The sequence below is a fragment of the Lagenorhynchus albirostris genome, chromosome 4 (assembly GCF_949774975.1).
Source record: "Lagenorhynchus albirostris chromosome 4, mLagAlb1.1, whole genome shotgun sequence".
NCBI lineage: Eukaryota > Metazoa > Chordata > Mammalia > Artiodactyla > Delphinidae > Lagenorhynchus > Lagenorhynchus albirostris.
The window spans coordinates 148,310,394-148,338,209 of NC_083098.1; the positions used below are offsets into that span (position 1 = coordinate 148,310,394).

At 46.8% G+C, this 27,816-nt stretch overlaps 1 protein-coding gene and 1 long non-coding RNA gene across 8 annotated transcripts in view; one reads left to right on the top strand and one right to left on the bottom strand.

Moving 5' to 3' along the window:
• PIGG (phosphatidylinositol glycan anchor biosynthesis class G) overlaps positions 1 to 20,714 on the bottom strand; it is a 40,174-nt gene extending 19,460 nt beyond the window's left edge. For 2 of the 7 annotated variants that reach the window (XM_060148990.1, XM_060148992.1), the window contains exons 1-6: positions 20,420 to 20,714; positions 19,309 to 19,514; positions 11,745 to 11,954; positions 10,250 to 10,438; positions 9,193 to 9,334; positions 2,529 to 2,741 (exon numbers count right to left, since the gene is read on the bottom strand). In XM_060148990.1, coding sequence (XP_060004973.1) covers positions 2,529 to 2,741; positions 9,193 to 9,334; positions 10,250 to 10,438; positions 11,745 to 11,954; positions 19,309 to 19,514; positions 20,420 to 20,573 — 1,114 coding nt within the window. In that variant the 5' untranslated portion in view covers positions 20,574 to 20,714. Of the gene's footprint in view, positions 1 to 360; positions 376 to 2,370; positions 2,414 to 2,528; positions 2,742 to 7,106; positions 7,210 to 9,192; positions 9,335 to 10,249; positions 10,439 to 11,744; positions 11,955 to 18,023; positions 18,108 to 19,308; positions 19,515 to 20,419 lie in introns of those variants that run through there. The other 5 variants (XM_060148997.1, XM_060148996.1, XM_060148991.1 and 2 more) reach the window with 5 other exon arrangements.
• Positions 20,715 to 21,076: 362 nt separating this feature from the next.
• On the top strand, positions 21,077 to 26,830 carry LOC132520108 (uncharacterized). Its single transcript, XR_009540473.1, has 4 exons — positions 21,077 to 21,390; positions 23,076 to 23,140; positions 25,249 to 25,395; positions 26,194 to 26,830. It is a non-coding gene; the product is annotated as an uncharacterized LOC132520108 (long non-coding RNA).
• Positions 26,831 to 27,816: the final 986 nt, after the last annotated feature.

The window sequence follows — 27,816 nt, forward strand, 5'->3', positions numbered from 1 at the left end:
AGTCCCAGAGACACGGGCGCACCTGTGCATGCGTCCAAAGAAAAATGGGCTGAACACTGACTACATGCTAGATGCGTCAGAATAGGTCCTGACAATGTGGGTCTGTGATCCAGCAGGGTTGTCACACATGCATGAAACTACAAATAGTGAAAAATACTACGGAGGGAAAATATACTATAGACGGAATGGTGAGAGACGCTTGGTAACGGAAAGGGAACTGACTTAAGAATGGGGTTGAGTGTGGGGGACAAGGGAGGTCTGACAGTGAAGCTAAAATGTAAAGGATGCCCAGGAACTAACCTGTGGAACAGGTAGAACAGCACCCAATCAGTAGGAAGAGCACACGCAAAGGTCCAAAGGTGATAACAGCCCCCACTACGACCAAAAAGTGGTCAGACGAGCGAGTTGCATCAGACTGGGGTGGATATCATGGCAGGCCTTGACATCCTGGATGGGGGTGTGAAGCCCTGGGGGTGCTTTCTCGTTCCGGGGACTGGCCTCTGTTCATTTCACAGGCTCATTATGGCCACAGCCACTGCAGTGCTCAATCCTCCCTACCCTGCTATCCCTGAAATAAGCAAACGACCCCACCTTTTTCTGGGTTTCATTTTTATTAGTTGTTGGGATAGGAGAAAGGACACGCACTACCAACAACAACGGATTTGCAAAAGCTACCAAACTCATACGTTATTTGCCTCTGGTCTGCACTGAAATGTGCACAGTGGTCGGGCCTCACCTTTGACAGAGCTGCTGGCCGGGCTGTCTCACGATCTAAGAGCTTATGCTCCCCATGCCCTCCTGCCACTCAGGACATCTGGTTCCCAACCACTCCCCGATGGCAGGGTGTGTCTTCCACAACCAACTCAAGGTCAGTTTACATCTCCCCACAAACTCACAGGCGTTCACTCCACTGGGCAGTACCCCACCACTTCAAGTAGGCAGACCTGCCAACATCCCATCAAATGTTGCCTCAAACTGGCAGGTGACCTCCTCTGCATTTCCCAGCGAGCCCCAGCCCCAGCGTCAAACATTAGCCTTGACGTCCCTGGATGGGTCAGAGTAAACTGATTGAAAGTATGGTCCTGGGGAGCTGTCCTAACAAGATATAAACACCCTCAAAAAAAAAAAAAAAAAAAAGAGATATAAACACCTCTAGTTTCTCGCAGTCCTTAAAACTAAGGACACACCCCGCTCGGGCCCCATCCACCTCAGATGCCAGACCGTTGCCCTGTCCCTGGTCCTCACCTGCACCCACGCCAGCCAGGCTGTCTCCACGTGAACCGCTCTGTCAGCAAAGTTGCTGAGACCTCACCTGCCGTATGAGCGGACGGTTCTCAGTTCCTCATTTTATTTTTGGCCACGCCGCGTGGCTTGCGGGATCTTAGCTCCCGGACCAGGGATTGAACCCATGCCCCTTGCAGTGGAGGTGTGGAGTTTTAACCCCTGGACCGCCAGGGAAGTCCCCTCAATTCCTCATTTTATTTTACCTCGAACCCCATTCAACACAGCTGCTCACTCTCTCCTTCTTGAAATTCTTTCTTTATTGGCTTCGTGGACACTGACCCCGCCCCAGCCCCCCAGCATACACACAAGCACCCTGCCTTGCAAGCCCGCTCTTCCCACAGCCTTCCCCACCTCAGTGACGCTCACTGCATCCTTTCACCGTTCAGCTGCAAACCCCAAGGTGTTCCTTATGTCACTGGATTGCTTCACCTCACATCCAGTGCATCAGCCAATCCTACCTTCAAAGCAGATCCAGAACCAACCATTTGTCCCGGATCCCACTGCCTGGGCCCTCGCTCCCTCCCCTTGCACTGAAGTAGCGCACCAGTCTCCTGGCTCTGCTGCAGCACAACACAGCCCTCCACACGGGCACCTGAGAGAGCCTCTGAAAATGCAAGTGGAAGGTCTCAGCTCTGCACAACACCCTGCAGGAGCTCCCCACTTACTCAGAATGGAAGTGAGAACCCCTTCAATGTCCAAAAGGCCCTCAGCCCTCAGCCCTCATCTCCTTCTGCCTTCTGCCAGTTCCAGCCACTCGGGCCCCCGGTCACTCCTTGACTGTGCAGGCGCATCCCCACCACAAGACTCTGCGTCTGCCACAAGGCTCCCTCCCAGGCCAACCTGCCCCAGTGGCCCTCGCCCACCTGCATCCTTCCCTGGTTGAGCCTCTTCCTAAGGTGCCCATCACTATCTGACATCTGTCGTTGCTTTCCTCTCTCCCCCGCTCTGGATGATAAGCTCCACGAGGGCAGAGCTCTCCTCCTGCTGTGTCTCTAGTCCTTCCAACAGCCCCTGGCCAAACAGGAACTTAGTGAAAAAAATTCAGCACTTGCTGAATAAGTAAATTTATGAAAGATTTTGACTTACATGGTTGCATCTGTGGGTGTTGCTAATGGTGATAGTCAGGGTTCTAATGAAAAGGAACACACAGTCAAAGACTGCTGTAGTGCACACCACGGGGACATCAGGTGCGATGGAAACACACACACAGCATAAGAGATGTTAGCAGCTGCTAAGCGGCTTACCTTTTTTATATGATGGAACATTCTCCTGCAACAACTTGCTAAGCTGTACTGTATTTAAATGTAAAAATCTCAGTTGTTCCCTCATTGGCTTTCCTTCTACAACTGGGAATATAAGATTGCCGACGCTGCTCTTTGGAATAGGCAGACCAAGCCCTATTGATAGTGTTGCAGCCAAATCAGTCTGTTGAATATACTTTGGACGTCTGACGTCACCTAGAAAAAAGAAGACAGCTTGAGTGACAGGCCCTAGGACACGTGTGATGGTGGTCACTCCTCAATTTGACCTTCTACAAGTAAAGTAAGTCAAACCACCCATCTCTTCAAACCGTCCTGTGTAGATTCAGACGGAAAACACATCGTTGTTTTTCACGTCAGTAAAAACACTGAATCCTCATTTTTTGCAGAGGCTGGTGCCTCCCTAAAAAGCAGCACACAATACGCGGGAGAGGCACTAACGCAGGAAACTCAACACCGCGCGTTTCACAGCGTGGGGTGGATGCCGAGGGATGTTCACTTTGGTGAGGTCAACGGTCACCCTGCTGAACGAGGGTGAGGGTGGATCTCTGGCGGCCCTGCCCCGCTGCAGTCAGAGCAGTCCACGCAGCCCCACAGGGAAGCTGATGCAGACTTCTCCACGCATCCTGAGCAGCAGCAGGTGCCTCTACTGGGGAGAGCAGAACAAGGCTGGGTCCAGCCGGGCCAAGTTCCATAACCAACTCTGACAAGCGAGACACCGCCTACCAACAAGTCCAAGGCCAGCAGTGGCTGGCCAGCCTCCGAATTCCTGCCAGGAGAACGGGTGTGACGTCAGGACACTGGGCTCAGGCTCCTGCTGTGCCACCATCCAGTGGGAGGCTTTGGATAAGAAACTCAGAATTTTGTCATCTGTAAAGAGAGCATCTGGCCCACAGACCTCAGAAGCTACAGTGCAGGTCTTGGGGGCTGGGGGGTCACCGGGAGAGTCTACCCGGGACAGGCAGTGCCGGTGCAAGTCTCTTAGACACTCTAGTGTGAGTTTATAAAGCTTTTACTTTGATTGTGGCAATTTCTGGTTGTATACAATTTTTCTTTTTAATTTGGTGAGATGTATTAACCTTTTCTTGACCAACCATTTACTGATGGCTTCCGGGTTCACTCAGAAGAACATTTCCACCCAACATTATTATTTGTTTCCTTCTAGAATTTTCTTACATTAGGTGCTTTGATCTGAAACAAAACAAAACCCAAAACAAAAACCCCACCTTAAATTGCTTTTGCTCTGATATTAGTGATGGTCTTGTGCTGAGACCACTGAGGGCCTCACACGATACTCCGTCAGATCCGAGGGTACTGACAACCGGGATTCTAAGCTCGGGAGGAAGACAGCACAGGTGAAAGATCTCAGGAGGTAATTTTACAGCAGTGAAGTGAAGGGCAAGTTATCAATACGAACTCAAGATCAATTTTATTTTAAAGAGATTTCCTCACTTTGTACAGAAATGAGTAAGCCAGTATGCATGAGCACTGCTAGTTGTGAGACGGTGGTCCTCAAAGACCCCTTTCCACTGAAAGGAACCAGGGCATCTTGGAGAAGCAGCTGATTTCAGGTCCAGGGAAGGGCTTGTGCACAAGCGGCTGGGACACCTGCTCGGACTAGACAGCAACAGAGCCCTCAGAGATACTAAGGCCTCTGGGACTGTAAGGTCAGAAGGACTCAGGAGGTCATCTGAAGATGTTCCCAGTTCCCAAAGATGGGACAAATGGAATATTAGATAATATTAAATAGTATCTATAGTGAATTGAAACAAGCTTAAATCCATGAGTTCAAAATGTCCCCAAAATAAAAATAAAAACTAATTGGTTATAGTTGAAGCACGCTAGTGAACTCATAGTGAACTAATTCACTGATTTGAAACTGGGAATTAATTGGGAAGAATAAGCCATCAGTGACCTCCTCTCTCTTATATAAATGATAATGCTGGGTAACCAAAAAGTAGATGGGGGAAGATTCTCTTTACTGAATTATTTTGGCTAATTAGTGGAAAAAAAAAAAAAGGACTTACAGAATTAAAACATCACTATTTGTAACCTCTAGTGAATTAGTGGCCCTAGGTGGTCATCAGTGGCTACTGACATCACCACACAGCAGACAAGTCGGACACTCTGTGCCTCCTGCTAGCAAGAGTCTGGTCCAAACCAACCGAACCAACAGGATCTGAATCTGCTCATGACTCCAGGTCAGGTGGGATTTACCGGATGAGCAAAGGACATGTTAGCAGACAATGCAGAGAGAGACTCCACAGGACAACCGACCAGGTTCTTCAACAGATAATCATAATAAAAGAGGATGGGGAGGGAGACATATAAATTAAAAGAGACTTAGAGACGTATCAACAAGAACTGACATTACTTTAAAAAGAATGTGGGGAATTCAAGCCTAAGGATGCTCTTGAAAACTATGAAGGTTTTGGAGGTAAGCAACTAAGAGGAAGCTGGCAGCTTCATGAGAGCAACAGGTTAAACCACAGGCCAGCTGGAAGTTTACCAGAGAGGATCAGGGAGAAAAGACAGCTAAGAAGGGCTCCCCTGGTATCAGAAGAGACTCAAAGACTGGCCTCGAAATGACTTCTGCAAAGTGGCCCAAATAGGATGAGACCAGACCGCAGAGCACATTGATTATAAATTGTCGAAAACGAGACAGCAATCATCCTGCAATGAGGGGAGCCAACAGCTGGGTGGGTGTGGCAGCAAGAGAGGCAACAACTTAGAGCCGCCACAGAAAGTGACCGTCACAGAGCTCCGCTGGCTCCCAGGGCGCGGCGCCCTCACGGGAACGACAGCAGACTTTACAAGTGGGGGTCAAAGCTTCCCTGGAGCAGTCCAGCCAAGGTACTCAACAAACGAACACGCAAACAATGACGACAGGCCCTTGGAGGGGAGGGGAGCAGTAGCTAGAGTTACTGCAATATAGTATTTAATGTTCAGTTTTCATCAAAAACTCCAAGCAATTATGCCAAGAAACAGGAAAGTATAATTCAAAGAGAAGAAAAAGCAGGCAACAGACTCTTCCTGGGAAGGGCCCAGATGTCAGAGTTAACAGACAAAGTCTTCCAAGCAGTCATCGTAAATGTGTTCAAAGGACTAAAGGAAACTATGCGTAAAGAAGTAAAGGAAGGTGTGATGGCAGTGTGCCATCCAATAGAGATTATCAACAGAGGAGCAGGAATTATAAAAAAGAACCAGAGGGAAACTCTGAAGTTGAGAAATATAATAACTAAAATGAAATATTCACTGTAAAGGCTCAACAGGAGATTTTCAACTGGCAGAAGAATCAGCAAATTTAAAGACAGACTGATAAAAATTATGCAACCTGAGAAACAGACAAAAAATCTTCCAAATTTGATGGGAAACATCAAATTGACACATCTAAGAAGCTCGATGAACTCCAAGTTGGACAAACACAAACTAACGGACATAATAAAAATGTTGAAAGACAAGGAGGGAAAGAAGGGAACCTAATTAGATTAATGATTGATTTCTCATCAGAAACCACAGAGGCCAGAAGGCAGTAGGACAGCACATACAAAGAGCTGAAAGAAAAAGACCAGTCAACCAAGAATCCTACATCCAGCAAAATGACCTTTCAAAAAGTCAAGGTGAAATGAAGACATCCACAGACTAAAAAAGCAAAAACGACAGTTCATCGCTAGCAAACCTGCCTTACGAGAAACCCTGAAGGAAGCTCTTCAGGCTGAAAGCTAGTGACTCCAGATGGTAATCTGGATCCAGTTTAAAAAAAAAAAAAAGCAAAGAGTACCAGAAATTGTAATATAGTTATAAAAGACAGCATAAATACATTTTTTCTCTTAAATTTCAAAGCAATTATATAGAACCATATATATGTATATATAAAACCATACGTGTGTGTGTGTGTGTATGTATATATATGTTGTCAGCCTACAACATATTGAAATGGAATGTATCTGACAACAACAGCACAGGTGAAGAGAAGCGAAGCTGTACTAGAGAAAGGAAATGACACCATAAGAAAATACATGTCCACACAGAAACTTGTTCATAAATGTTATCTACAGCATCATTCATAATAGCCACAAAGTAGCAACAACCCAAATATCCATCACCTGATGGACGGATGGATGGACAAATGTGGTGCATCTGTACAATGGAATATTATTCAGCAACAGAAAGGAATGAGGTCCTGACAACTGCTACAATGTGGATGAACCTTGAAAACATTACCCTAGTGAAAGAAGTTGGTCACACAGACCATTTACTACATGGTCCATTTATTAAAAGACCATTTAGACACTACATTTATTACATGGAATGCCCAGAAGAGGCAACTCTGTAGAGACAGGTAGATGAGTGATTGCCGGTGGCTGGGGTGGGTGTGTTACTGGGTTGGGGGAAGTGGTGGTGACCACTAAAGAGGTGATATGTCCCAAAATTGACAATGACGATGGCTAACCAACTCTGAATGAACTAAAAGGCTCAAAAAATAAGCGTGATGACAAGACAATATAACTACCCTTAAAGCAAACAAACAAGTAAACAAAATAAGAAAGAGCTCAGACTCACTGTTGGCACTGAGGTCAGCCGCGTGAGCAGCCCATGCAGGCAGTTCCTATGCACAGCTGCCCTGGCCCTTCCTGTCTGAAGATGTGTCAGGCCTCCCAGGGAGGAGATCCTTAAATACCCATCTGAGCAATGAAACATCAGCACTTTAGTTAAAAATAACCCTAACATTCCTGTAATAAAAGCATGTCAGCTTAGTTGTCTCTTCTCCCCCCAGACTATAAGCTCCCTGTCTGTAATGCCAGCACAGCGCCTAGCCTACCGTGGGCGCTCAGTACCCCTCTGCTGCATGGGTGGACAGATGGATGTGTTTCTGGCCTGGGGCTCTCACTGAGGTAGAGGAGCCCCACGGGACCCTGCTTTGGGCGTGCAGAGCGGGAAAGCTGGGTGTATGGAGGCCAGTGCTCTGATGGGCACTGCGTGCACTCACTGGAAGGCAGGCTCCAGCTGGGCACCCAGGAAAGGCTCAGGTTACAAGAGCCAAAAACTTATACCTTAGGAGGTCAGACACCCAAGAGGCAGTGCTGTAAAAAGACAAAAGGAAACAGGTGGAGCTTCTTCCCCAACCAATCCCTACTCAAGTGGAAGACTCATTCACTCCATAAATATTTTCAGCGTCCACCAAATGCCAGGCAATGTTGAGACCCAAGGCATACAGTGATGAATAAAACAGACTCTGCTCTGCCCAAGTGTAGCGCACAGCAAGGAGAGAGATGGACGCAACCACACGATTCAGGCTGTGATTACAAACCACGCAAAGGATGACGGCAGAATACACGAGCACTGTGAGACGACCGGAAGGAAGGTGGTTTGGATTTTTGGCTGAGACCAAGGACGAGCGTATGAGCAGGCTGAGGGGCTGAGGAGCACGGGGTCGGGCGCGTGAGGAAGAGTTATCACTTGGAGGACCTGCGGGGGAGGTCAGGATTCAGCGAGTAGTGAAGGATGTGGCTCAAGACAAAGCCGTGAGGGAGGCGAGAAGTCTCACGCGGGAGTTTTACTGTATCCGAGGTTCAGCTACTGAAAGGTGGCACGTGTGGGCGCTGGGAGCCGGGCGGTTGGGCTCATGCGAGGAGCAGGGAGGGCAGATCGAGGTGGACGCCCACGTTTCCAACTTGAAGAGCCGCGTGAATGGCGCCATCTGTTGACGGGGAAACAGGGAGGGCAGATTGCAGGTGAAGTCACGTTTGCTCTGCCTGTGGAAGATCCAGGCGGAGGCATCAGCAGGCAGTGGAGTAGACAGTCTGGAGGTTGGAAAAGGGGAGACAGCTGGAGGGACAAATCTGACACGTGTGAGCCTATTCATGGCATTTAAAACCATGGGAGTGGATGAGATCATCTCAGGAGTGAACGCAGAATGAAACAAAGGCAGTCCAGAACAAAGGCCAGGGCAAGGAGGCTAAGCCAGCAAAGAAGACTGGACAGCAGAGGGAGAGGGAGACCAGAAACGTGGAGGTCCCAGGACTAGGGGTCAGCACTGACGAGCGGTGCTGAAGGGTCACCCGAGAGAAGCCAGAGCGTCCAGTGTGGAAACAGCTGGTGAGCTGGCTGCCTGCGTGTGACGACGTGAGGGGGCAGAGGCTGTGCACACGTCTGTGCTGGTCGAGGGCACCGGCGTGTCTGGGCTGGAGAGCTGCGCTGTGTCTGAGCGCTGAACGCGGGCCCTCAGTCCTACTCAGTCCTGCTCCTGTGGTTCTCGCTGACGTTGCTGTTCAACATATAGTCTCAGATAACGGATACTGCTTCTTAACTTAAAATTTTTATGTTTCTCTCAATTCATACATGCACTTCAGATGTCTCTAAGCCACTGGCACTTTTTACTAACAGTTCCAGATATCGAGGCGGTGACATTCATAGCACACAATTCCCAAAAAGAACATTTGTATTTTAAGAATCGGCAAGAAACGTAAACTCCAAATCCTGACTGGCCCTTGTCCCATTATTTTTCATTCTCACATCGTTCAGGGTTTTTTTCCAAACTTACACAGCTTCCAAAAATGGTTAAATGGTTTTTAAAATTAAAATCAAACTACAGAAAGCAAAGAAATAAAGTACAGTTTAAAAGTGTTAAACATTCCCAAATTCTCACCAGGTTTCCTTTCAAATGCAGAGCTGATTAAGATCATAGCGGTGTTTACTTCCTCCACAGAAGAGGCTCCGTGACCTCCAGCTTCAGACATGCCATGATCACCACAAAGAACCAGCAGATTGGGTAACAGAGTCTCTCTCTCCTAGAAGGTAAAGGAAATACATTTCAGCTGAACCCAGCCTGGGGAGAAGATCATGTGTTCTCAGATTTCAGCTTTACTTTGTAAATAGTAGCTCTTCCTAAATTTTTCTTTTCTTTTCTTTTTAACCTATGAGCTTATAGTCAGATCGAAGGGTCAACGTCGAGTAATGTCATAAATAAAACAAACGGAATCACATGGAGGTCACGGAGCACAGGAGGGTTGTGTTAGGCCTCTCAGGGCAGAGAATCAGGGCTTGGTTTCTGTCTTTGCCGTTTCCAAGCTATGGGCGCCTGGGCACATTGCTCTTCATGCCCTAGTCTCCTTATCTGTCAAACAGAGCTGCCCCTGGCCCCTGGGGCTCTGGCCAGTGGCTTTTGCTGCCCCTGCATGTACCTGACAGGCTCTGACTTGCCCTTGCTGCTTTTGCACCTGGAATACACCTTCACAGATGGCGCGGCGGCACCCCTGCCCTTCAAGTCTCGGCTCACGTCTCCCACGTCCTTAAGGACGACTGCTCTGACCACGCAGTTTAAAATTACAGCCTTTCTCTCAGATGTTGTGCCCTCCTCCTGCCCTATGTTCTGCTACGGCACCGATCACTGTCTAGAATACTTATGTGCTCATCGATTATGCTTCCTGTTCTTCCCTCCTGGCTAGAGATTAAGCTCCACAAATGCCCAGACAACAGCGACAGAGAAGGCCTCCAGGAAACATGAGCTGGATGAACAGGTAGAGATATTAAGAGCCGCTATTCCGCAGGGCTGCTGGGTACGGTGCCCGGCACACGGCACGTGCTCTGTAGGCGAAGGCTGCTGGAGTGATGGTAGGTATGAAGCTCACACAAGGTCACCCCAGTTCACTGTAGAAGCTACATTTCTTCTAGGAAACACTGGCACCTTGACATTCTAGGCCCACCTCTGAGAGCAGCGAGGTGTGGATCTTCATCAGGACGCTGTCCATCTCACCGAGCTTGCGCCCGATCAGCGGGCTGTTGGGCCCAGAAATGTGGCCGATGTGGTCCAGCCCAAGGTAGTGGAGGATTAACACATCCCAATCCCGCCTTTTTAATACTTTATCCAAATGTCTTGTAACATTATCATCCACCTTTAAAGGGAAAAAGAGTGCATATGAATAGCCTCCCTGATTTCCCTGGTGTTCACTCTTCAAGGAAAAGTGGTATGGTCATTTTAAAACCTACGGGCTCTTTTTAGGTACTAGGACTCATGGGAGTTTGAAAAGACCAAAACCAAAACCAAAACCAAAACACCAAACAAAGCAGCCCCCAAAATAAAAACTGTCTTAAAAAATATTTGCATTAGATTAAGCTTTCACTAATATTGTTTTTATGTCTCTAAGTTATGGACAGAACATATTATAACTTAAACAAACAAAGGCTGTTCTCACAAAACAATTCTTCAGGATCACTACCGGAGCTGAAACTAAAGCTGACCAGATAACCAAGTTAAATGGGTGTCAGGTTGTTATGAGGCAAGTGAGGGCTAAGGCAGTTAGCTAAGACAGGACAGTGCCCAGAGTTCAAGAAACCAGCGGGGTGAAGCTGGGGACGTCTGCCTGTGTCCTACGAGAAGGCTGTTTGGGGAAGAAAGAGGCACACACTCAGCAGTTCCCAGCCACACAGCCCCTGACAGAGCCACTAGCCAGGTCAGCCCTGACCCCTCCCTCCCCCTGGAGAGTCTACTACAAAGACAAGTGCTTCTGAGCCGTCACACACAGGGTGGTCAGCGACTGCTGTGTCTATACGGTCAGCTTTGGCAAAGGGTGTCGGTGTAACAGGACGGCAGGCGCTCCCCCGGGCCAAGCAAACGGGTCCATCCAACTCCAGCTCAGACGGTGCCTTTGCCCTGCGGGCCTCCCTCTGCCCCAGGGCCAACACGGAGCGGGGTGGGGGGGTGTCTAACCTCCTTGCCGGAGGCTGCACACGCAGCACAGGGCCGATGCCCTCCGCAGCAGGTAGGCTCGCCCAGCTCATGTCTGCCCTCATGCTGCTGCCCTCGCAGGAGAACAGCAGCAAGGCAGGATCCCAGGCAGACCGTGGGGACCTCAGGCTCTGACTCGCAGACTCTGCCACCCCATTCTGTCCACTTGCGAAGGCCCCACTCACCTGTCAAAACTCCGGCTGAGCGGCTCCTCCTGGGAAGCCCTTCCCGACCCCCGGTACCCGTCAGTGGGTGCTCACCCGGTCTGGGCTTTGGGCTCAGAGAACTATGCTCACACTTGCATTAGGGTTTATGGTCCTGGCTTGTAGCTGATTATGGGAGGAACAATTTTTTCAATCTCTCCATACTATTCTCAGTATATTGATAAAAGCCACATACAAAACAACGTTGCCTCTCACTGTTAGAGGGTACCAGGCTCTGTCTCATAGAATATATTTTTCTTAAAAACTGACCTCTGTATAATCTGATACAAAAAAAGAGGTTGTTCCGTCATATTCCACAAAATGCTTTGGGAATAACTTCACCCATGTTTCATCTCCGTAAAAGATGATTCTTTTCCCCGCTGCTTTTGCTCGTGTGATCACGTTGTCTTCCAGCAGTGTGGGAGAATTGAGGTTCCTGACGACATCGATGAAGCCAGGGAGGCTCCCTGTCATCAACGCCTGCAGAAAGAAGCATTCAGGGGTCAGACCACAGCATCCAAGCACAGCGTGGGAACAGGCACAGAAGGTGATTCCAACGAATGGAAGAGGCAAGCATAGAGCGAAAGCAACACCAGTGCTGAAGGCTGGGCCAGTATTAGGACAAAGGGGGAAAAGCTACACAGATTCTTGGCAAAACCAGCAAACTCAGTAAGTGAAGAACTGATCATATTTCAGCCGATGAGAGGACAAAGGACAAGGCCGTGGGGTAGCTAGAGGGCTGTGGTCAAAAAAGCAGTGACGGATGATAAGAAATGAAACAAATGGCAAAGGGTGGTATGCACTCTGTATACCCAAACCCACCATCAGGTCCTCATCTAAGCTTCAGATCTGCTTCATGTGACAAGCAAACTCCGCACACTGATCCTGAAACCCAGTCATTCTACTGTCCACCCCCCCGCCCGAGAGAAAGAGCAGCCTCCCACACACCCAGGGAGGAAAGCGGTCCCTAAACAGGAACTCTGAGGAATCCTCACAGTAAACTCGCCCAGGGATGCTGGTGGGGCCACCTCCCCGCCCCACTCAGCACCGTAATTTCTTGGAGGAGCAGGTGGGTGCGACATGTCTTCACACCTTTCTGCTATAGAACTAAGTCAACCACCTCCCTCATTTTAGCAGAATCTAAATGGGTCGTGGGTCTCCATGATCTGGAGTTTGCTGACAACCTACAACACTGGCATCCAGGGACCTGTGCAATGAAAATAGAGGAATCTGGACAATGCTAACAAGTGTAATAATTTTGCCAAGACTTCTTTAACAGCAAAGTAACGCAAAAATGAGTTAATCTTGGACTTTGAGAATGAGGAGCTTGGCAAACCCTCTCCCTGAAGAGCAACGATAAAACTGGATAAAACTGTCAAAAACAACCCCTTCAAGACTTTGAACTCAACGAAGATATACACAAATTGAAATGTTCTTATCCAAAACACGTCTGCATTTCGGTAAGAACTGATAGTACCTGTGGTGTTTTAACCTGGGCTGCTCCCCTCCCGCACACCCAGTTCTGTGATGTCGCAGCCATGAGGACCCGGAGGGGCCTGCCCAATCCAGCACTCCACGGAGAAGCCCCATGCCAGGGACAAAGCGAAAACAGGGAAGGCCAACGTCACAGCTACCTGAGGCTTCAATGCTGGTTGTAGTAAGACACAGCAAGAAGTCTGCAAAGGGGGTCTGGGGAATGGGACAGATGCGGTAGGCTTCTGTGAGCTCCCACATGGTCCTGGAATCTGGAAGGCTGTGTGCACACACAGGGTGAGTGTACACTCAGGGGAGAACAGAGAGGGCCTAGTTGCCTGGTCCTGCCAGCTGAACACAGGCCCTGCTCAAACGAAGGGAGAGTCAGGGAAGACTCACAAACTGCCTGAAGAGCGGCTGACGGCTGGGGCCACACACAAAGACCCCCGTAGAGAGTGGAGGCCACACCACAATGTGTTTAAGCACAACCTGTGACCAGTCATTGGCTCACCGCTCAGCCATCCCGACCTGGCTGCCCCTCAGGAAGAGTGGCTTAAAAAAAAAACCAGGAATTAAAAAAACACAACAAGCAGACACATCAGTGAGCGTATATTTCAGGACTTCAGGAGAGACCGACTCTCTAGAAGTAGCCTCAGCAAGTCAGCAAAACAGCGACAGCCACCAGCACTCCCGGGTGGGGATCAGGGCCCAGAGCCGAGGTGGGAGTCGCATGCATGTATATACTCGGTCAATCTCATCAAACTGGACTATACTGTACTGTATGAAAATTCTACCTCAATGAAGTTATTTTTTTAAATGTAAGCCTTTCACCCCAAAATTCTACTTCCTAAAGGTAACCAGTTACTTTGGGTGAGTATCCTTTCATCCGTATATGTACAATCAGAAATACATAAAGTACGTATTTTTTTTTTTTTTTACCAAAATGGCAACAAACTATATAGATAGTTCTGCAACTTGCTTTTTTCACTTAATAACATATCATGAACCCCTTTCCACAGAAAACATACAGGTATTTCACCTTCTTTTTTAAAAACAGCTACAAAGTACTCCAGTGTTTGGATATACAATGTATATATCCAAGACGAATTTAATGACAATTGTTTTATTTTTATTTTTGAAAGCAGAAAAGAGAATTTATTTTATGGATACTGAGTACCCACGAGCAGAGAGGAGAGATTTAACTTTTGGAAAGCTAACAGGAACTAAGGCTAGCCGCTCTCTCAGTCACTCAAAGGACAGTCTCGCATGTGTCCCTTTTATTTCTCTGTATGTCTGTTTTCTTTTTGTCACTCTTCCTCTTTTTTTTTTTTACATCTTTATTGGAGTATAATTGCTTTACAATGTTGTGTTAGTTTCTGATGTATAACAAAGTGAATCAGCTCTATGCATACGTGTATCCCCATATCCCCTCCCTCTTGCGTCTCCCTCCCACCCTCTTTAATCCCACCCATGTAGATGGTTGCAAAGCACCGAGCTGATCTCCCTGTGCTATGCAGCTGCTTCCCACTAGCCATCTGTTTTACATTTCGTAGTGTACATGTCAATGCTACTGTCCACTTCATCCCAGCTTACCCTTCCCCCTCCCCATGTCCTCAAGTCCATTCTCTATGTTTGTGTCTTTATTCCTGTCCTACCCCTAGGTTCATCAGAACCATTTTTTTTTTTTTAGATTTTTTAGACGTGCTACCATATGGTATTTGTTTTTCTCTTTCTGACTTACTTCACTCTGTATGACAGACTCTAGATCCAACCACCTCATTACAAATAGCTCAATTTCGTTTCTTTTTATGGCTGAGTAATATTCCATTGTATATCTGTGCCACATCTTCTTTATCCATTCCTCTGTCGATGGACACTTAGGTTGCTTCCATGTCCTGGCTATTGTAAATAGTGCTGCAATGAACATTGTGGTACATGACTCTTTTTGAATTATGGTTTTCTCAGGGTATATGCCCAGTAGTGGGATTGCTGGGTCACATGGTAGTTCTACTTTTAGTTTTTTAAGGAACCTCCATACTGTTCTCCATAGTGGCTGTACCAATGTACATTCCCACCAACAGTGCAGGAGGGTTCCCTTTTCTCCACACCCTCTCCAGCATTTACTGTTTGTAGATTTTTTGATGATGGCAATTCTGACCAGTGTGAGGTGATACCTCATTGTAGTTTTGACTTGCATTTCTCTAATGATTAGTGATGTTGGGCATCTTTTCATGTGTTTTTTGGCAATCTGTGTGTCTTCTTTGGAGAAATGTCTATTTAGGTCTTCTGCCCATTTTTTGGATTGGGTTGTTTGTTTTTTTGATATTGAGCTGCATGAGCTGCTTGTAAAATTTGGAGATTAATCCTTTGTCAGTTGCTTTGTTTGTAAATATTTTCTCCCATTCCGAGGGTTGTCTTTTGGTCTTGTTTATGGTTTCCTTTGCAGTGCAAAAGCTTTTAAGTTTCATTAGGTCTCATTTGTTTATTTTTGTTTTTATTTCCATTTCTCTAGGAGGTGGGTCAAAAAGGATCTTGCTGTGATTTATGTCATTGAGTGTTCTGCCTCCATTTTCCTCTACGAGTTTTATAGTGTCTGGCCTTACATTTAGGTCTTTAATCCATTTAGAGTTTATTTTTGTGTATGGTGTTAGAAAATGTTCTAACTTTATTCTTTCACATGTAGCTGTCCATTTTTCCCAGCACCACTTATTGAAGAGGCTTTCTTTTCTCCTTTGTATACTCTTGCCTCCTTTATCAAAGATAAGGTGACCTTATGTGCGTGGGTTTATCTCTGGACTTTCTGTCCTGTTCCATTGATCTACATTTCTGTGTTTGTGCCAGTACCATACTGTCTTGATGACTGTAGCTTTGTAGTATAGTCTGAAGTCTGGGAGCCTGATTCCTCCAGCTCTGTTTTTGTTTCTCAAGATTGCTGTGTCTATTCGGAGTCTTTTGTGATTCCATACAAATTGTGCAATTTTTGTTCTAGTTCTGTGAAAAATGTAACGGCAATTGCTTTTAAAAAGCCTCCAGTGGAAGTGCCATTTGAGCTGAGGCGTGAAGGTGGAGTTTTGTCTAGGTGAGGTGAGGTGAGGCTTTCCAGGGCAAAACACAGCAAACTGCAAAAACCCCAAGGTGAAAGGGGGCAGCACACATGGGGAACGGAGCTAGGTGTGATCTGCGTGGATAAACACACAGGAAGAGGGAAATCGGCTCAGATGAGGGTGAAGGGCAAACGGGGGAAGACCACGCACCCTGAGGCCTGGGTTAGGAGGCAGAGTGTAAGCCACTGGAGGACTGTTGGGACTAGAGCAGAGCAACGTGATCTGTTTGGACAGGTTCTGGGTGAGAAGTGCTGGGATAGTTTTACAGTCCAGGCTCACACCATAGCAGACTGGCCTACAGTGGGGGTAGTGGAGGTGCTGGCTGAGTCCAGTTAGTCACATAAACAGTATACAGAGATCTGTTCACCTCATTTCTCGTGAGGAGTGTTATCATCAACCTTTCAATTTTTACCATGTGATAAGACTCTTTAGTTGCCTTTAATCTGATTACTGGTACAGTTAAGAATCTTTTCCTATGCTTACTGGCATATTTTAATTTCTTTCTATGTGGATTTCTTTATATCCTTTGTCCAGTTGCTCCTGGATTGTTGCCCTTGATTGGATCCTCTTTACATATCATGGGGTTCACATCTTGTTAACTGTAAATAATTTTTCCATTTATTGTCTGTCAGTTGACTTTGTTTATAATGTCTCCCACCACTTGGGGTTGAGTCTACCCATCCTTTCCTCTGGGCTTTTATAAGGTACTTCCCTCCTCTTCACACTAGTTTGGGTTCACACGGACATTTTTAAGAAGGGCAGGGACTAGCTGGTGTCCCCTTCACCCCAGGAAACATGTAGGCAGCAAAAAAGTTGCAGCTGAGAGCCCAGGAATTTTGAGCGCTTGTCTGTCATCTCCTCGGAGGTTTCCCTGGGGTTGCTGTGGTCTTGGGAACAGCAGTTTCCTGACTTCTGAGAATTAAGGAGGGCTCTGCAGAGACTATTAAAAGAGAATTCGATCTGGTCACCTTATTCTGTGTAACACAGTGTTGCTGTATAACACAGTGTGACCAACCAACGCCCTGGAACTAGGCAAACATAAGGTTATGCTCGGTTTCTGATGCCAGCTGTGAGATTTCACACTTCAAGCCTGTTTCCTCATCTGGGAAATGGAGAAGAGAGTGGCACCAACATCACGGAGCTTCCATGGGGCTGTGGTAAGAGTGTACAAGACAGTGCCTGCACCACGGGTGCACCACAGCCAGTGGTAACTGCCGCTGTTACAACTATAAATTCCCAGGAAAAGGAAAGGCATTCAAAAATCAGTTACAACGTTTTAGAAGGAAGCTACTGCAGCATCTTAACATGTGAACATGCTACTAGAGACATTAGTCTTGAAATTTTAAAACTGGTGTCTCGTGGCAATTGTATCAGCACCTCCAGATGAACTAAGTCCCTTCCTAGGTGGAGGCAGGGCAGGGGACACACTCCTTAGCCAACACTACCTGATCCTATCAAATTCCAGAGCAAGGTAACCCTAACTCCAGGATGGACTTCCTGTATACTAGCTCCTCCCTGATAGAGAATGAGGAGCAAGAACCTGCAAAGGATCCAAAACAAAACACTGGTTTGGTAAAATGAAACCAAAGGGAGGGCCACACCGGCCAATGTGCAAGACTGAACAGAACCTGGAGCCACCAGGCTCACTTACATTTTTCTTACAAATCTGCCCAGATTCCTAACAACTCTTTTCTTATCAGAACAAAGGAGGAATGGGTTCCTCCCACACTTCTGACAGGACAGGTAAAGAAAGCAGTGATCCTGGTGGTCAGGAGCCTGGATGCCTTGCTTCCAGCTTCCACAGGACTTGTTTCAGCAGAACAACTGCACCCCTAAAGGCTGTTCCCAAGCATCCTGACTACAGGTGGCCTCCCCGACTCCCCATCACTCTCTATCACATTCTCCTCCTCAATTTCTTCCGTAGCATTTATCACCTCCTGAAACAATTTTGATTATTTATTTGTATACTTACATATTTTCTGTCCCCTCAATTAGAAAGTAAGCTTCATGAGGACAGGACAGTTGCTGTCTTGTTTTTTCACTGAATCCCTCTTATCTAGAACAGCACACAGTACATATAGATCCTCAATAAATATTGAATGAAGGCCAAACCACATCCAAAAGAGGCAGCGAGAATGGGAAACTCAAGAAAAAAAGTCAGTAAAAGATGCGGCATGAACCCCTTCAATCCCAGACTGCTTTACTCACCCAGTAAACATTTGCTGAGTAACTACTAATGTTGCCCCCAAGCTTTAAATCAAGAAGTGACACCTTCTCACCAACTAATAAGGTGTCACACGATCATCCACAGATGTAAGGTTCAGCCAGAGACTTCTACACCATACCGGCCTGCAGTATATTCACAAACTTTTAAGGTCCTCTGTCCTTTTCTGATCCCACTTCTTTACTCAACCTTCGGGTCTAAGTGTGAATGCAATTTCCTCAGACAGGCTTTTCTGAACCACCCCAATCTAAATTGAGGCCCCAACCAGCACTGAACATCACGCTCTGTTCTTTTTCATTATGCATTAATCACACTTTGTAACTGCACATTTACTTGTATGTTCATTTGTTTAATGGCTACGTCTCTCATTAGAGACTGAAAGTTCCATGAAGGCAGAGATGTTATTTTCAAAAAAAAACTTGTTTTTGAGCAAATCAATAAAGCTTTACTCTTTTCTTTCCCCACAGTTCTTAAGTAAAGCAGTAAAGCATATGTACTTCAAAGGCACTCCCACTAGGCTGAACACCTGAAGGCGGTTTATAGAGTAAAAACAGGTATCTGTGAGGCCAGATCATGTTGGTTTGGTCACTGTGTATACTAAAATTTTGTACAAGTTATTTAACTTATCTGAATTTGCTTCCTCATCCATAAAGTCAAGTGACTGAACTAGATAACCCTAGAGGCTCCTCCCAGAATTCTAACTGACCCCCTGATGATTAAAGAAGATAGCAGGTTAGCAAGGAGCATGGTATCTCTTGGATTAGATTGGCCTAGATGATCTGGCTCTAAATGTTACACTTCCCATGAAGCATGAGCTGTTGGCTACCTTTACAGAGGGCATAAATCATGGGTCTTAGTTCCATCCTATCTGGGAGGCTTTTTCAGCATTCTATTGCCCCAGCCAGGTTGACAGCACCAAACTAATTTCCACTTAGTTAAAACTGGGACTCCAAGTAACAGACTAAAGAGAGCCCCTCTAACCCTCTGAAAGAGCCAAACCATGATGTATAATACGTTCAGTCAAACTCTTTACCTTGATTCGAGGCATAGTAACTGTAGGTGGCTTTGCTTCAGCCACAAAACTGTGAGACGATCCTTTTTCCACAAGATAAGTTGTGTAGGGCATAAATTTCACACCCTTTGACCCAAACACAAAGTCATCTCTCAAGGCGTCTATCAGCATAATAACAACTTTACTGAAGAGAGGTGGTGGGAGCTTGGTCCAGTTGGAAATGGCTCCTAAGAGTGTTTGAAAAAGAAAAAGAAAATTGAATTTAACCTTCATTTAGCATTCAAGCACCTTATAATCTAGTTTCTGCTTACTTCTCCAGCACGTACTCTGTTACACCTACATATCCTGAGCCAAAGAAAAAGGCCTGTTCTTGGGAAACAACGCTGGGATCAGGGGGTGGGCAACAAGTAAGCTCAGGGAGCCCTAATATTATGTAGTGGATTCCCCTTAGCATGATGGGGAGTAGTGGCACAGAGGAGTCCCTTTGTGAGCATCCTGGAATGGGACATTAGGGAGATTGCCCTAAAACACAGTGTTGCAGGTAGGGGATGCGCGAGCATTTACAAACTGTCTTTCCATGGTTAGTAGCTGGTATTGTGTGGACTTGATCCGAAACGTGAGTTCCTTTACTTAAGATATACTGTTGGGTAGGTGAAGGCCAGGGAGGGGCCTAGGCAGGGAGGTCTTAGCTACTGGAAAAAACGGGGTCTTAGAGGAATGCCATAGAAGAAAACACGAGAGGTCGGCAGCAATCTTATCTGTTGTGTCTTCCTGAGCAAAAAGGGTGCCTGGAACAGGCAGTGACCCAAACATCTGCTCAGGGAAGGGGGTTGGGGTGTCACTGGATGAGTAGAGCTGGGGAGACGCTTACTCTTTACGGGTATGGAGATCTTACTTTGCGGTGACCAGGGAGGAGGATCTTAGTAGGGCTGGTAGTAGTGCTTGCCACAAACTTGTAGGATACATAAAAGGAGGCTGGAACGGTAAGAAGGGGACCCTAGAGGGTGGGGACCAGAATGGAAGAGACCACCCGGGAGCCGCGGGAAGAAGTCCAAGAGGCGAGGCTCATAAGGAGGGTCCTCCGGGAAGAGTGGGGCCCGGGGAGCAGAGACGCCCGGGGAGCGGTCCATACCAGCCGAGGGTTCGGGCGCTGGGGACTCTGTTTGGTGCTCCGTCCCGGAAAAGGAACAAACAGGAGCCGGGAAGAATCCTCGGAGGAAGAGCGCGACCCCGAGCACCTCGATCACTACGCAGCAGGCGGCGAAGGTCCCGGAGCCCAGCCGCATCGTGCCCACCCGCCCGGCCGGGATCCGGGTTCCCGGACTCCAAGTCACGTCTCGCCCAAAAGCACCGGCTTCCGCCTCCAGGGAGCCGCCTCCGAGCAAGCGCGAGCGGGAGGTCAGGACAGGTGCCCGGCGTCCCCGCGTCTGCCGTCGCGCCGGAAATACGCGCCAGGGTCCGGGCGCTTCCGGGGCGGGGCGGCCCTGAGCTCACGGGCGTCTCGTGTACTTCAGGGGCGTCAGCCGGCAAGGCACCGCCAGCCCCGTGTTAAGGTGTGAGTCCCTCCGGCCGTCTCGGGTTTATGGAGTCTATGCTGTGTGCCGTGCCTCCTGCCAGGAGCTGTCACGCATTTTGCCGCGTTTGCTCTTCGGCAGCCTGCTGAGTCAGGTGCCGTCGCTCTGAGAGCCCGCGTGTGTCTTGGGCAGGTCTGTGCAGAGGACGCCGTCTCCGACCACGGCTTCGAGTTGGGCTGCCGTTACCTCGCTAAGTGACCTCCAGAAGGCAAGCAGACTTCCTGGGTCTGGGTGTCCCTGTGCGGGATTGGATCCCGGGACTTTATTGGGGCCGCATCCAGACCCCTTTACTGCCTGGTGCCTCCATCTCCGGCTTCTGGGTGTGCTGGGGGCCAACAGCTCACAGCCGCCCCCTTCTCTGAATAGTTAATTGTCCTTGGGGAACTGCTACGCCCTGGAAGTTACCACTCCCCAAACGCCCGGAGCTCATGGCTGACTGGGGTTGCAGTATAAAGGCCCAGCTCCTTTGCCTCCAAGAGAGTTGACTCGTGCTATTCGTGCTCCGAGCTCCTCTGGAATGAAGTTGAAGGTAGTCTTAAGCTAAGACCACATCCCTGCTGCTTTCTCCTGTTTTCTTCACATCCTCCTCCCCAGAGCCTTCCCTTGTTAAGGCTTATGCACCCGACCTCCCTTCTAAGGCTCTCCTTTAAGGAGACTAGGCCCAAGGCAGACTCCAAGGTGTGTCTCCGAGCCTTAAATGTGATGAGTCTATAACGAGTCAGTTTTCCCAAGCTCTGACGATGACAGTCTAAGCTTCTACCACCTTCTCACCAGTACACAGTAACCATGCGTGTTGATAATAACCATTTAATGACAGCTGAGGTTTACCTAGTTTATCACCTGCCGGGCACTAGATCAAGCCCTTTAAATGGATTATTTTATTTGGTTAACACAACAACACTTTGAAGTAGGTAGTTTTATTATTTTTTATTGAAGACGAAGAAATGATGTCAGAATGTAAAGTAGCATATCCAAAGTAACACAGCTAAACAGCCACAGAGCCAAGATTCAGAGCTGTCAGTCTGACTCTGAGCCTGAGCTTTGAATCTCCACACTTTGCTAACATCTCAGAAAAACAAAAAACATCTTCTCCCTTCCAGTGGTTCTTGTTATGGGCTCAATTGGGTGCTCCCCAAAATTCATATATTGAAGGCCTAACCCTCAGTAGGTCATAACGTGATTTTATTTGGAGACAGTGCTTTTAAAGATATAATTAAGTCAAAATGAGGTCATTTGGGTGGGCTCTAATCCGATGTGACTGGTGTCCTTAGAAAAGAGATTGGGACACACAGGCACGGAGGGAAGACCATGTGCACACATGGTGAGAAGGTGGCCATCTGGAGCCAAGGAGAAAGGCCTGAGGAGAAACAAACACTGCCAACACCTTAATCTTGGACTTCTGGCCTTTGGAACTGTCAGAAAGTAAATTTCTGTTGCTTAAACCACCCAATCTGTGGTACTTTATTATGGCAGCCCTAGCAAATAAATACAGTCTGTATTAGATTTATATCTTTTCATAACAAATACCACAAACTTAGTAACTTAAAACTAAGTTTTACGATTTATGATCTCAGTGTCTGTGGGTGAGGAGCCTGGGCATAGCTTGGTGGGTCCTCTGCAAGGTTGCATTCGAGGTATTGGCTAGGGCTGTGTTTGCATCTGGAGTCTCGACTGGGGAAGGATCCAGTTCCACTCTCACTCAGGTTGTTGACAGAATTCATTTCCTTGCAGCAGTAGGACTGAGGCCCTGGCTTCCTGCTAGCCGCTAGCCAGAGGCCACCCTTGACTCCTAGACACATAGGCCTCCCTAAATAGCCTTTGACGTTTCTGTGAATTAAAACTATGATGTTCTAGGTTTATGTATAAAATAGATAACTAGTGAGAACCGACTGTATAGCACAGAGAACTCTACTTGGTGTTCTGTGGTGACCTGGATGGGAAGGATGTCCAGGAGGGAGGGGATGTATGTGTACGTAAGGCTGATTCACTTTTCTGTACAGCAGAAACTAACACAACGTTGTAAAGCAACTATACTCCAGAAACAAACAAACAAACAAAACTCCTAGGTGACACAGAATCAGTGATCCCTGGGAATCCCTCTGGCAGTGTGTCGTTATTCAGCTGGGCATGGCTGGGGGAGATGCAGACACTGGGTGGGGGTCAGACCTTACAGGGGCTGCTGAACATCTCTGTTCCTTTTCCTTTCCGGTCCAGGAGTGAGAATCCAGAATAATGAGAGGACAGCCAGCAGGGGAAGGAAGTCCCCGGGAGGCGAGTTGGTCTGTTTGTATTTTCCTTATTTTAACATGCATTTTGTTATTGTGTGCTTTTGCTAGGAAATCACCAATTTCCTGTGGATTTCCAGTTTGATGCAATAGGTTTCTCTTATTTGAGTTTTAATTTTTCCTCTTTCTCTAGTTTTCAACAGAATTGTCACAATTACGAACAAATATGGGTACCTTATTGTTAACTAAAATCCATATTTTATTTGGGTTCCCTTCGTTCTTCCATTTTGTGTCCTAGGATCCCATCCAGGGTATCCCATGGCATTGAGTCATAATGTCACTTTAGTATGTTTTCGGCTTTGACATTTTCTCACACTGTCCTTCACTCTATGACCTCAGCAGTGTTGAGGTGGACTAGTCAGGTATTTCGTAGATTGTCCCGCATTGGGATTTACTTGGTGTTTTTCTTGTGATTAAAATGGGGTCACGGGTTTTGAGGAAGCAGATCACAGGGGTAAAGTGCTTTCTTGTGACTTTATATCGTGGGAACATACATCAGGGCAACTTATCACTGTTCATGTTAGCTTTGCCCTTCTGGCTCAGGTAGTGTTTGTCAGATTTTCCCCACTGTGAAGTTCCTTTTTCCCTAAGTCTGTACTGTGTGTCTTCTTTAGGATGAAGCCACTGTGTGGCACCCACACTTCAGGAGAGGGGAGTATTTTATTTACCGCTGCTGTGTACTAACATTTGAAATTGGGCAGTGTGACCCTCCAACTTTGAATTTCTTTTGAAAAATTGTTTTAGCTCTTTGGGGTCTCTAGAAATTCCGTATTTTGGCGTTTCACATTTTGCTCCCTTTCACATGGATGAACCCCAGTTTGCTTATGCATTCATCTACTGAAGACATCCTGATTCCATTTAGGTTTAGACATTATGAGTAGAGCTTCCGTGCACAATAGCATCCTTGTTTTTGTTTGGATAGAGTTTTACAAAGCAGTTGTGTAATTATTGAAGGTGTGAGAAGTTGTGTAATTATCTCAAGGTGTGAGACTTGTTTGGCTTTGGAAAATCCTGCCAAACTGTATCTCAAGGCCGTCTACGCGTTCCATCGGCGATGAAGGAGAGCTGTTGTTCCCCACCCTCCAGTGATCAGGGTCGTCCTTGTGGGAGGAGGTTAGTAGTTCTCATAGGTCCGTATCACTGTCCTGCTTTACTTTGTGATTCCCTAATGGTATATGATGTTGATCATGTTTTTGTCCACTTATTATCTGTTTATCTTCTTTGGCCAGACATCTATTCAGATCTTCACCCATTTTTAATGCAGTTGTTTGTTTTACAGTTCTTTGTATAATTTGAGTACAAATTCTTTATCAGATATGTGTTTTGCAAATATTTTTCTCCCAGTTTATTGCTTGTTTTTCAGTTTTCTGGAAAAGGCATTTCACCGAGTAGAAATTTTTAATTTTATAAAGAACACGTTACTGGGATAAACCATAATGGAAAAGAATGTAAATATGTGTATAATAACTGAGTCACTTTGCTGTACAGCAGATGTGGCCTCTCCCGTTGCGGAGCAACAGGCTTCGGACGCGCAGGCTCAGCGGCCATGGCTCACGGGCACAGCCGCTCCGCGGCATGTGGGATCTTCGCAGACTGGGGCACGAATCCGCGTCCCCTGCATCGGCAGGCGGACTCTCAACCACTGCGCCACCAGGGAAGCCCTAACACAACATTGTAAATCAACTATACTTCAATAAAAAAAATTAATTTACAAAGAACATGTTACTTTTTTCCTTTTGTGCATTGGCTTTTTGTGTTGTGTGTTAAAAGTCAAACCTCATGATCTATGTGCCCAAACCCATGGTCATGTAGATTTTCTTCTATGTTTTCTTTTATAGTTTTTATAGTTTTATATTTTAAATTTGTCTGTGGACACTTTGGAATGACTTTTGGTGTAAGTTGCAAAGTCTGTGTCTACATTCATTTCATTGCATATGGTTTCTGATTGTTCTATACCTATTTTTCAAGAAGTCATGGCATATTTGCTGCCATATGTTTGAATTTCCAAACATTAGTGGATTCAGCAGGACGGCCAGCAGGGAACTCGGTCTCCTCTGAACTGGGAGTGGGTGCAGCCTGCATTACCCACTTTGCCAGCACAGGGCTGGCCCTGTGCACAGCTGACAGGAGCCTGGCCTCCTCAGGAACCTCCAAGGATTTGGCTTCGGGACAGTGCAGGGCTGCATCCACGTTGAGACGAGCTCGGTTTCCTCAGGACTGGCTGGGAGGTGCCTCCCTGGGAGAAAAGGGTGAGGAAAAAGTGGGGAGAAGCTTGCTGTGCTGACTGCCTGGCTGACTGCCTGGGGTGGGTGTCTGTTTCCAGAGGACCCAGCAGAGGAGGGGCTTGATGTGGAAAACTGTGGGTTTTAGTGAGTTTTGTGTGTGCTGCAGTGTCCCGTGTCCTCCTTTGGCTTGTGATGTTCCACTTTCCAGGCAGTTTATTGAGGGGACTGTCCTTTCCCTGGGGTATGTCCTTGGCAGCTTTGGCATAAATCAACTGACCACATGTGTGTGGGCTTATTCTTGGGCTCTCTATTCTATTCTTATGGCCCCTTTGTCTCTTTCTGTGTCATTTCTACACTGTTTGGTTACTGTAGCTTCGTAATATGGTTTGAAGTCAGGGAGTGAGTTTCCTCCAGCTGCTGCTCTCCTTTCTTAGGATCCCCTTGGCTGTTCGGGGTCCTTTGTGTTTCCATACAAATGTCAGGACTGTTAGTTCAGTTTCTGTGAAAAATGCCTTTGGCATTTTTGTAGGAATTGCATTGAATATGTATATTTGGGTAGAATGAACATTTTAGCACTACTAATTCTTTCTGTCCATGAGCACAGGGTATCTTTCCATTTATTTACGTCTTCAATTTCTTCATCAATGTCATAACATTTTCAGTGTGCAGGTCTTTCACATCTTTGGGTAAGTTTAATCCTAGGTATTTTGTTCTTCTGATGTTACGGTAAATGGGGTTGTTTTCTTAATTTCTCTAATAGATTTTTGGTGGGTTGATGTGGAAAACTGGAATTAGAAATCCCACTGTTTCTACCACATCCAGGTCATCCAGAACACCCAAGATGGGACTTCCCTGGTGGTGCAGTGGTTAAGAGTCCACCTGCCAATGCACGGGACGTGGGTTCGATCCCTGGTCCAGGAAGATCCCACATGCCGCGGGGCAACTAAGCCCGTGAGCCACAACTACTGAGCCCGCGTGCGGCAACTACTGAAGCCCGTGCACCTAGAGCCCGTGCTCCTCAACAAGAGAAGCCACCGCAATGAGAAGCCCGCGCACGGCAACGAAGAGTAGGCAACGAAGAGTAGCCCCCGCTTTCCGCAACTAGAGAAAGCCTGCGTGCAGCAACGAAGACCCAACGCAACCATAAATAAATAAATTAATTAATTAATTTAAAAAAATAACTAGACTGTCTTTTCTAATCTGCATGTGTTCAGTGTACAATTCTTGTACACCTTTTCCCTCACCTCTATTGGAGGCTGATTCAGAACACATACAACCTCCTGGAGAAACTTGCCCCGACCCTGCTATGTACTGCCACCTAGCTGGCCTGGTACTGAGTCACCAAAAACTTTTGTTCTTTACTTGATTCTTAATTCCTTTAGAATTCATTACTTTACTGTTATAAATGTTTATTGTCCTTGTAATAAATCTTTTAATCATTTTTATTTTAAAAATAAAATATTGTACTTTAATTACTCCATAGATGAGTGATGAATGGATCACACTTGACATGATTGTAATCTTTTTATAATTATTAAAGTAATACACACATGTTATAAAAAATTGAAATATTACCTAAAGAAAAGAGGTTTGCCAACCCCGCCCCCAGAGGTGGCCATCTTGAACGGTGTGGTGCATCTCTCTCAGGGTCTGTCTCTGTCTGTCTGTCTCTGTCTCTCACACACAAGCAGATTTGTTTACATTTCTGTTGATTTCACATCTGTGTGGTCTTACAGATGGCATCCTGATGCAGATGGTTGGTCCTCGTGCTTCCCACCTAAGAGGACCCTGAAGTCTCCCCTGGAATCAGGGGAGTGGGGGCATTTGAGGGCATTTCCCTCAAAGTATGCCTTAGTGACATTGATTATTTTGAATAAATGTTACTTAAGAAAAGAGCCATGCAAGAGAGACACTATTTACCTCTTTTTTCTTTTTAGGAAGAAATAAATCTCTCCTGTGAAAGGTACCCCACCTGGGGGCTGAGACCTGAGGGCAGACGGCTGCAGGCGTGCTGGTCCCTGCAAATCAATTCATTTTGGGAACCTTCTGTCGAGACTACTGAGGTGCCAGTTAGCTTTGTGGTGACCAAAGCCAACTCCTGTCTCTGCCTGTTTCTGAGAAAAGGCCTGAGTCTGAGCCATTATAGATTCTCTGGATTTCTTGGCATATGGACTGACCTGCACCCTCTCATCCTGACAGACCCCTTGTAGAAACACCTTCACTTTAAGAGTTCTTTCACCTCATCCAGAAAATAAACAAATTCCCCATCCCCATACCCAAGAAACAAGGAGACAGATATCCATCTGCTTTCCTACCTCAGTCACTTCAGAGAGCCACTCTCTTAGAAATACCATAAGCTCAATGACATACCGCTGGCTCCCTTTCTCTGGCACCATGCCAACCCCGGGTGAGCCCCGTCTTACGTGGGCACGACGGCACCACTCA